The sequence below is a fragment of the Mugil cephalus genome, chromosome 1 (genome assembly GCF_022458985.1).
Source record: "Mugil cephalus isolate CIBA_MC_2020 chromosome 1, CIBA_Mcephalus_1.1, whole genome shotgun sequence".
NCBI classification, from domain to species: Eukaryota; Metazoa; Chordata; class Actinopteri; order Mugiliformes; family Mugilidae; genus Mugil; species Mugil cephalus.
In genome coordinates this window covers 20,633,116-20,643,561 of record NC_061770.1, presented here as the reverse complement: position 1 = coordinate 20,643,561, position 10,446 = coordinate 20,633,116, and the positions used below count along the sequence as shown (strand labels likewise).

Sequence of the window (10,446 nt, the reverse complement as noted above, 5' to 3'; positions counted from 1 at the left end):
GTGCGTAAAACAAAGCAGGGCAGGGCATTATTTACTCGTTTGCCACATGCATTGCTTTGTGCTACGTCTGCGCTCTGAGCGCATACATAGATGCTGAATCAAACCTGCTGAAAGACCAGAGTGTTGTGAGTCACTTCAACAGATATTTCCAGCACAGTTGTTTATTTTATTTGACGCAAACGCTTTAGCATAGAACCAAGTGCCAAGCATGACTTACTGGGTCACCGTATGTCACAACCCTTTTACAGTCAGCTGAAATAAAAAAAAAAGGAAGGAAGGAAGGTTGTAAGTCACTCTGTCCTATACTAAAAACAGAATTACCGATGTGAAGATTAGACTGATGAGGGCGCCCTGATCAAGTTTCACATGCTACAAATATCCTTCCTGGGCTGTTACACTGTGAGGCATTTCACCAATGAGCACATACTGCAGATGAAGCGTCCCTTTCCACTCGCAAGTTGAGAGACACGAACTTCACAGCAGACATGAGTCAAGGTAAGGGGAAAGAAATTGTGTTTCTGCCTCATATTGTAGCACGTCGCTTGTTGACTGTGTGATCGTCGGCTGAGGACGCAGGTTTTCTCACGCAGAGTCAGACTATTTTGAAGAAGTATCACATTGAGAGCCACGAGTGAAATGCGATGAGCAGGAATGGTGGATGACATTAGATATCTCAGATCTAGATTTTGAGTAACACCCTATCTGCGTTGAGGAATGTGTGGCTGATGATTTCCTGTGATTTATCAGCTGTGAAGAAACTCAGAGCAAGCGGTTAAGTTTGAATGAAGTTATACAGTCACTTTGATTGTTTTAGTTTTGTTTTACCTGTCTTTGCACAGTCTTGGACATTGAGCGCTGTGATCTGGACATTAAGAAGAACAGCAGCAGTCATCACACCGAGCTGTATGGAGAGAAGCGTTTGATCGTGAGGAGGGGACAGCCCTTCAACATTATTTTACACCTGTCGCCTGGCAGCAAACACTTCACACCGGGCAAAACCAGCTTCACGCTCATCGTTGAAACGGGTACAGAGTGCGTGCTTGCTGCAGGTTTTCACAGTCATGTAATTCATGTTGACCCCTTTATTCCCGACCCTGTTCACCCCAGGTCCGTTACCCAGAAAAGAATCGGACACAAAGGTCTCATTCAGTCTGCGTGAATCCACGGTGGACACTGAATGGAGTGCATCTGCCACTAATGAGCCCTCAGGAAACGCAGTGCATGTTTCTATCTCTTCCTCCCCTGATGCTCCCATCGGGCTCTATTCTCTGACTGTGGACCAAGAGGGGCAGAAGACCAGCTTGGGACAGTTCACCCTACTTTTCAATGCCTGGTGCCCAAGTGAGTACATAAAGTTAAATCCCACTGATTCACCATGAGATATTAATTAATGCAAATTGTCTTGTCTCTACTCTCTCCTATGCTGTAAAACATTTAAATTCAGCAAAACTCAGAAATGAAAGTTCACCTCCTGCCTTAAAAACACGAGTAAACTCAACTTAAAGAAAACTTGACAATCTTAGCTATAACTAATCAACATTAACACTCACTATTTCAACTCATCTCATCATCATTTAACTAAATTCATATCAACTGCCATTTTAAGGGGAGAGCACTAATGCTTTTGTATCCACTTAGAGTTCTCATCTTGATGACTAAAAATGGTATTTTCCAGTTTTCCGATCATACCACCCTTCCTTCTTCCTCCTCCCTCGCTTTTTCAACTTAAAACTTAAAGACAGGGGTTAAATGAACACTGACCACACAGACAGAACTCACAGGAAGTCCAGACTGTGGATCACTTTAAGAACAATCCCTCCCCCACATATGAGGCATTTGGGACTTTAGGTTAAATCCTTCAGCTGGAGAATGCTGCACCCAGAGCGCAGGAAGGAGCACTGTTCTTTGTCCCCTCAGTGGTCATTGAACTCTTTGACATCAACATTTCTTAGCACTGCTGCTGAGTGTCTTTTCTTGGACAAACAAAGAACATAATGCCTCTGTACATACCAACTCATCCCTAGCATTACCTCATGTCACCAGCATCTATCATTACTTCAGGTCATTATATTTGGTGCAACACTCCCACTACAGTTTATCTTATTTTCTCATTATGTACATCAGCCTCCTTACCACTTCAGCCCTCAATTGCACACTAGTTGTTGTTTTTTGTTTGTTTTTTGTTACTTAAACTTGATGCAATATGTAAATATTTTTTTTGTACCTTAGCATATTTACTTATCATCGGTTTCAGCCTGGATAACATTACGGGTTAGAATAAATCGTGACTCAAATTACGTTAAGTTAATCATTATTTAGAGGATTATTGTTACACGTTAATTCTAATGCTAATTTCGAGCACAGTGGTTCCACTTACCTCTGGTAATATCTTTGTCAGGAAGGTTTCACTTGTATAGACAGACTAGACTTAGCTCCCTGTGTCCTCCTTTGGTGAAATTGTGCATCCAGTGAGTGAGAGTAAGAGTGTAGGGTTCAGTGAATATAGTCCCATCAGTCAGAGTCAACTTTTTAAAATAACACTCAAGGTCTCGCAGAGTGAGTGTATTAGTATTTTCTCTAAAATATACATTTTCCTCGTCCATTCTGCGATAACAGTCCATTGAAATATGCTAGCTGCTATAGTGTTTGAGATGTTTGGCATCCAGTTAAGCCCCGCCCCTCAAAAAACGTCACATTGTTTGCACACCATGAAGGGGTCTATGAGGCATCAGTCAGTACTTTACATGCACGTGAAAAAAGAAAATAAATATTGCCATAATCCGACTTTAACTGGACAGCTTAAGTGCATGTCAACACGTTACTACAACTAAAACCCAGATAATGCGATTGGAAATCGATTTTCTCGGGCATATATAAACTCGATTGTACTACTAACTGGACAACGTGTGTGCGCATGCGTCGCAAACATCCAAGAAGGTACACAGAGCCGGTAGAAGAACAATCTAAGGCACAGGTGTCAAACATATGGCCCGCGGGCCAAAAGCGGCCTGCCAGAGGGTCCGATCTCGCCTGCGGGGAGGAATTTGCAAAGTGCAGAATTTACACTTAAGATATCAACTACAAATTTTCCCATAAAAGTAACTACTTTTCATAGGTTTTACGTGATTCTAGTACGAGCTGTGGACATAACACAATATTGAGACATACAGAAATTGCACTTCTTTTTCTCAAGAAACATCTGGATGTTGATAAAATATTTTGTAATAGGGCGGTTCATTAAATGCAAACACTTTCATAATGTACTTCTTTGTGCTAAAACAAAGTGAAACTTTTGAAGTTCTCATTATTTGAAGGTCTGGCCCCCTTGAGATCATATTTTTCTGTACGTGGCCCCTGAACTAACATGAGTGTGACACCCCTGATCTAAGGGATGGCTCGCATCTTATTTGCACATTACATTAACAACATTTATTTCAAACGATTGCTTGGTTTTATTTTCCTGACTGTGCGCCCCTTGTTAACAGGAGATGCTGTTTACATGCGCAGCGAGACTAAGAGACAGGAGTATGTTTTATCCCAGCACGGACAAGTCTACAGAGGGACACACAAAAGGATCAAAGGGATGCCCTGGAACTTTGGACAGGTACATGAAATGATGTGAGCAATAAAATCTGTTGGTGTGATGTACACAAACAAATGTATCCAGATTTAGATTTTCTCCAATCTCTCCTCTGTTCATCTGCAGTTTGACTCAGGAATACTGGATATCTGTCTGAAGCTTCTCGATGAAAACCCCAAGTTTGTGTCTGATGCCGATAAGGACTGCTCTGCCAGGAGAAATCCGGTCTATGTGACCAGAGTACTGAGTGCCATGGTAGGTCTACTTTTATTGTGAAGAGGTGGGAAAAAACGTTTCCATGGTGCACTAGAAAACTCACACAAGGCAACCCTTCTCTGCCTTTTGAATATTTTCCTTCTCCCATGGCAACATTTGTGATACAAAGCAGCACAAGAAAAGGCAGCCTGCTCATTCAAAACAGCTAAAAGAAAAATCTAGAGCTATTTGTACTGGGCATCATCCCTCAGTAGCTGTCACTGCCCAATAAATCATGGATGTTTTTAGACAGTGTGATAACTGTGACAAGATCATACACTAGGTAGTACATTACCGGGGGGAAAAAAACCAGTCCTGCATTAAATCTTATCTTCATGAAGTTTATGGTATCCAGCATTAGTTTGGAACAACTGAGAGAGCTGTTGATTCAACGTTTTAATTGAGGAGGCCGTGGTTTGAATGTTGAACAGCACCACATACTATATCCTATACAACAATCATCCATTTGAATTACAAACTTCCTGACACTGTTTCAACATGTGCTGAACATTAGAACAGCTAAAATAATCTAATCTAAGATAAGATAACTTACCCAACCGTGCAGGAAATTGTGCAAACATTCATTAGTGTACTTAATGAACTGGCAGGTGAGTGCATGTTAGTCAATGTTTATGGTGTTGTAAGAAAACCCATTCATTATTATTTCACAGGATATGATGTTGCAATCCCATGCGCTAAGTTCACAAGTAAAAGTTCACAGAAGCCCAGTCCAACTGAAACCTGACCAGCAGGCTAGCTACCAGCTAGCAACCAACAAGAAGACACCAGCTAACTAGATAGCCAACATCACTGGGGTTTTCAAGTGTCACCTCCCTTCACCTAAGCAGACATATGTTTACAAGTGTTTTTGTTGTTTTTTGCTCTCAATTTATTTAGTTTATATTTTCAAAGTTCAAACTAAGGCTTTACGTATCCTAATTAACAGCACATTGTAGGCAACAATGTTGTACAATAAATAATGTGTTCAGCATTTCAAATATGAGTAATCACTTTCTTAATCACCCCTTTACTTAAAACACCTACAAAATAAAACATACCACTGCTGCGGTGTGCCCCACCCACACGGGAGTCGGGCCTGTGGTGGTCATGGCCCCAAGGAGCCGTGGTGGTCGTACCTTATTTTCATTTCTGAAAGCTGGCAACCCTACACACAACCTCATACCTGTAGCAACTACTAACACTACTCAGCTAGCGTTACATTTAGCAGGCTCCCCAGCTAGCATGTTTCCTCCTTGTTACCACAGTCATTCACTTGCTCGTTCTGCTGCCAGAGACATGTCGTTTACTGCGACCCTCTGTTTTCTACTGCGAATGCCTAACTCACACAGGAGAGCAATGGTGGATTTTGTCACAAATCCACAATCTTTATTTTTTTCTCCTAAATGCAGCCTTGTGTTCCTACTAGGGATGTCTTCCATCTTTTATGCCAGCCCATCATTTCTATTATTTTCTTCATGTGTCAAGCACTGGCTCTGATTTATTTTGATCAATTTTGAACATTTGGGAGATGTTTTTCCATGAATGACGACCAGAGTTTGGAAAGGCAAGATAAAAAAAAATATTAAGCAAACTTTGTGGACACTAGTTTAAAATGTGCACTCCACCTGTTGACTTGTGTTCTTTTATCTGTCTCCTGTTCAATCGTGGCCCTTCTTCTTTCCACTGTCTCCCTCGTTAGATCAACAGTAATGACGACAGAGGTGTGCTCGTGGGGGAGTGGTACGACTTTTCAGGTGGGGTTCATCCTGGAAAGTGGATCGGCAGTGGAGACATTCTGCGCCGGTGGGCAGAGAGCGGCCCCGTCCGCTATGGCCAGTGTTGGGTCTTTGCTGCTCTTGCGTGCACAGGTTGGAGCACAGTGTGCAGTGGAGTTTGAGTCGTTTGTTAATTGATATATCTTTCAATTATTGCACCCTTACTATGGTTTGGATGGTTTTTGGAGATTTTGCCAACCCTAAATCTCAAGTCTTATTTCTTCTTCTGTTCGGTTGTTGTGTGCCGTGTTTAGTATTTTACTTATGTGTTCATTCTTTGCATCTTGGCTCTATCTCATGCACGTGCTTTTCAAAGTTGGGGTGATTCAGTGTGCCTCTCCTCCTCTCTCCAGTGTCCCGTGCTCTGGGCATCCCATGCCGAGTGGTTACCAACTTTGGATCAGCTCACGATACCGACGCCAACCTGGTGATTGAAAACCTGTACGATGAAGATGGTGAAAAAATTTCTGACGATTCAATATGGTGAGTGATTCGAGTTCATTTCTTACATAAACACTGACACTCTTTCTGCTCCCTAGCTTCTCCCAGGTTAATGTCCATTTATCCTATCTGGTATTAGAAATATTAATTATTTTATAGTTCAAAGTAAGGGGATGTAACAATCCTTTTTTCTTTTTACAAATTTTACAGGAACTTCCACGTTTGGGTGGATAGCTGGATGACTCGTCCAGACTTGGGGGACAAGTTTGATGGGTGGCAAGCTAGTGATCCCACCCCACAGGAGACGAGTGAAGGTGACGTAGATAATCTAAATGAATCACGTCTATCTGCAGTTCTGCCAAAACTGTCCTAAAGCTGAGTAACAATCTGACTATCGTGATTAGTTTCAGTTTTATTTCATTTGTTGCATGTGACATATGCATCAATCAGGCATAACATTATGACCACACACATTCCTGATATTGTTAATATTATATTACTTGTGTCTCCAAAAGAGTTGTTGGTGGAGGATTTTGGGTCCTATGGGTTGATGGGAGGGGTCTCTGTGGATCATCTCACAGCTACTTGATCAGTTTCTAGTGAATTTGAAGGCCAGGTCAACACCTTGTCTAAGTGACATCGAAATGAATGCCAGGTCCAAAAGTTTCCCAGCAGAACATTGAATGGTCGGTGACTTCTCCAGTCAGTGGTCACAATGTTATGCCTGATCAGTGTAATTGTTGTCTGAGCTCTGTTACTTATACTTGAATATATTGCCACAGACATCTGGTGATGCTAATTATCTATACTTATTCATTTTATCATTCATTTTACTATGTTTGCAGAACTTTGGCTGTTTTGTATTTACTTTACGCCATCTTCAAAAATGCACTTATTTTCTGGGTGTGTGATTCTCTTCAGGTGTTTTCTGTTGTGGACCAGCGTCTCTGAACGCCATCAAGGAAGGAGAGCTGACCAAGAAGTATGACGCACCCTTTATTTTTGCCGAGGTGAGTTTTTGCTCAGAGACTTGATCTGCATAAAAATTACAACATAAAACATGCTCATAGTTTCCGTTTACGCCTCTCCTCATGTTAGGAGTTTAAACTTTAAATTTCATGTCTCTTTATGCGAGGTCTTCTCATGACATTTTGTGTACACGGTCAGGTCAATGCAGATGTTGTGGACAAGGTGCGGCTGTCAACTGGAGAGTTTGTGGAGTTAAGTGGATCGACTACGTCTGTTGGACGTTTCATCAGCACCAAAGCTGTGGGCTCAGACGACAGACACGACATCACGCATCAGTACAAGTATCCGGAAGGTGCAGCAGAGTCACCCGTGCCTTATGAAAAGGATTCCCATTAGAACTTTTGTGTCACTTTCTAGCCGATACAGTTCTATTTTTCAGATACTGTGTGCAGACATACAACTAAATATTTATCTCCAAAGAAAAGTGCATTTGTTTGCAGCAGTTGCAAGTTGTATGCCTCTACCAGTGTTGTTTTAAAAAATACTTGTCTAATGATTTTCAGGGTCAAAGGAGGAGAGGCTGGTGTATGAGAAGGCCAAGCACAACAACAAGCTGCAGCAGCGAGGAGAAGAGCCGGGGCTGCAGCTCAAGGTTTTTTTTAACTCTTTGTTAATACAGTAAACGGCAAGCAGCGCAAATACTGTAAAATATATATATATATGTATATATATTTCTATATGTATATATATATATATAGACAAATAAATAAGTATAAATAATAAATAACCCCATAATTCTCATTTAAGATCAAGCTGGCTGACAACATGATCGTGGGCTCAAACTTCGAGGTGTTCGCCGTCCTCACCAACAACTTCAAGGATGCAAAGACCTGCAAAGTCCTCTTCTTCGCCAAGGCGGTGAGCTACAATGGAAAGCTGGGAGAGGTGTGTGGATTCGCTGTAGACACGATGGAGGTGCCCCCTGGAGAAGGTTAGGACTTAACCCGACGTCAAGGCAGTCTTCATCTGTCGACTGAAGCTTACAAACAAATAACACGAACAGTGTGTGTTTCACAGAAAAGCGGCTGCCCCTCAAAGTGAAGTACAAGCAGTATGGAAAAGCCATCACACCTGACAGGCTGATCCAGCTGTCAGCCATCACCATCAACAAGGAGACCGCTGAGTACCACAAGGCGGAGAAGACTATTGTCCTGGACGAGCCAGAAATACAGATCAAGGTAAGGACAGAAAGGAAGATGAAGGAAGTGTATTGAAGCCAAAAAAAAGAAGAAAAAAAATCATAGTGGACATTTAAACATGAGTAGGAGGGCAGCAGTCTGCTGGTTTATCGCCTTATTTAGTAAATATACTGTTAGAGCTGGTAATGTGGATAATGATATATACTGTATAATGAATAATCTACTTCATTCTGCTTCAAAGTGTGTGTTTCCTCTTGAGATGTTCGTCATGAATGTGTATTCTCTATAACCCTAACCAAACCATGGTTTATCTCTATAAATGACATTTATAAAAACACTAACAGAATCGAGACCTGCTGCGCTTCTGCGGCTGAAGCGTGGCATCGGTTTCTCTTCACACCCGCCCTTTTTTTCCACACCTTTCTTGGGTGGTGGCCGATTGTGGAACTGAAAAATTGTTCACCACTACTGGGTCAGTGATGCGTCATAAAACACGTAGCAAGCAGTAACATTTTTGCATTGTAATCAGTTTTGTAGACTTTGTGTTCACACTGCTCAAATCAAATCAAACTTTATTTATGTAGCAGTTTTTATGCAAAAGACAAACAAAAAAACAAACAAAAAAACAAACAAAAAACAAAAATGCAACCCAAAGAGTTTCACACAAATAAGAACATGAAACATTACAAAAAGAAATAAGAAACTCCCACCACCACCCGCACTCTCCATATAATACACTCACACATGTGCATGCTCACATACACAGGCACACACACACTCACACCCATATACGCACTAAAGGTTGTTAACAAGAAAGTTAACGGGTTAATTTTAAGATTGCTGTGATCATCTAACTCATGCATGACATGAATGAAACTTTTGTACCTTGTTCCTCTTCTTCTCTCTCTCTGTAGCTGGTGGGAGAACCCAGGGTGAACCAGCCTGTGACAGCAGAGCTGACCCTGGTGAACCCTGTACCAGAGAAGCTCCAGGACTGCAGCTTCACCATAGAGGGAGTCGGCCTGACTCACGGGAAACCCATAACAGCCGAGTATGTAATGCTGAGGAGGTTTCTCTGCTTGTTCTCTCAGCTTATTCTCGTTAAAGTTTTAGTTTAATAATTGCAGCTTTCAGCTCAAAGATGCTGTGATCTTCAAACTGTTTACTTTTTGTTGCACGTATGAGAATAGATAGGAGCAGAAAGCAGACTGATTGTTATTTTTATTTATTTATTTATTTTGTCTCATGTTGCTCATCTTGCAGGATTGGAGCTGTGGGCCCCTCACAAGAAGCCAAAGCCAGCATTAAGTTCATCCCCAACAGCGCTGGCTCCAGCAAGCTCCTGGTGAACTTCGATAGCGACAAACTGAGAAACATCAAGAGTTTCATCAGTGTTGCTGTGAAGGAATGAACCAGCTCAGAGTCCAGTAGCACAAGCAGATTAGTAGTTGTTGTTGTTGCTGGTTAACTGAATAACAAGAGCTACATGTTACAGAGCTGCCCTTGACATTGAGGTGTTGGGCTTCATTTTTTAATCTACTTATTTGTACTAGGGTGTCAAAGAGAAACTTTTTTTATTAAAAACACAATCAGGTATAGAGGATCGATTGGTGAAGTGGATTAAAGACTCTTATTAAAAAAGAATGCTAAATAAATTACTATTATTAACAGTTATTTAACTCATACTAATTTTATATTTGAGATTTAAGGACAATAAAGACATTAATAAACTGTGAGTAGTTATTGTTTTAGGAGAGAAAGTCAAACTGCCAATAAAGACACTGCTGAAAAAAAGCTTGGTGCTTGGTGTTATTTATTGTCATTGTCACATCAGTAGACTGAAAACAAGTCCACAACACTCTGGACTAAAACATTTGGAAGATATTTTAGGTCAATAAATGATAATAAAGTTATTACTGGATGAAGAAGTTCATGAAAACTACTTTTTTTTTCATTTCATTTTCATTTATACTCTGCAGTGTTTGATATAAAACCATGTTTCTTTTTTCACTTAAAATTGTAAGAATACAAAAACACAGCAAGTATACTCACTGGCCACTTTATTTGGTACACCTTGCTAGTAGTAGTTTTGGCCTCAGAACTGCTTTAATTCTTTGTGGCATACTCTCAACAAGGTGAAGATTTTGGTCCATATTTACATGATAGCGTCACACAGTTGCTACAGATTTGTTGACCGCACATCTATGATGGGAATCTCCCACTTATT

General features: G+C 41.0%; 1 protein-coding gene across 1 annotated transcript; it reads left to right on the top strand.

Moving 5' to 3' along the window:
• Positions 1-342: 342 nt before the first annotated feature.
• Positions 343-10,014, top strand: LOC125024092 (protein-glutamine gamma-glutamyltransferase 2-like). Its single transcript, XM_047611770.1, has 15 exons — positions 343-495; positions 840-1,025; positions 1,108-1,341; positions 3,486-3,604; positions 3,707-3,835; positions 5,535-5,703; positions 5,964-6,093; positions 6,262-6,365; positions 6,973-7,061; positions 7,219-7,372; positions 7,584-7,672; positions 7,828-8,011; positions 8,098-8,258; positions 9,134-9,270; positions 9,483-10,014. The coding sequence occupies exons 1-15, from the start codon at positions 486-488 to the stop codon at positions 9,628-9,630; spliced, it is 2,043 nt and encodes a 680-aa protein (XP_047467726.1). The 5' UTR covers positions 343-485; the 3' UTR covers positions 9,631-10,014.
• The last annotated feature ends 432 nt before the right edge of the window (positions 10,015-10,446 follow it).

Bases quoted from the DNA above. Each gene is read 5' to 3' on its own strand.
- LOC125024092 (XM_047611770.1), top strand. The intron at 6,094-6,261 runs GTGAGTGATTCG...CAAATTTTACAG, and splicing joins ATTTCTGACGATTCAATATG to GAACTTCCACGTTTGGGTGG. The intron at 9,271-9,482 runs GTATGTAATGCT...CTCATCTTGCAG, and splicing joins GGGAAACCCATAACAGCCGA to GATTGGAGCTGTGGGCCCCT.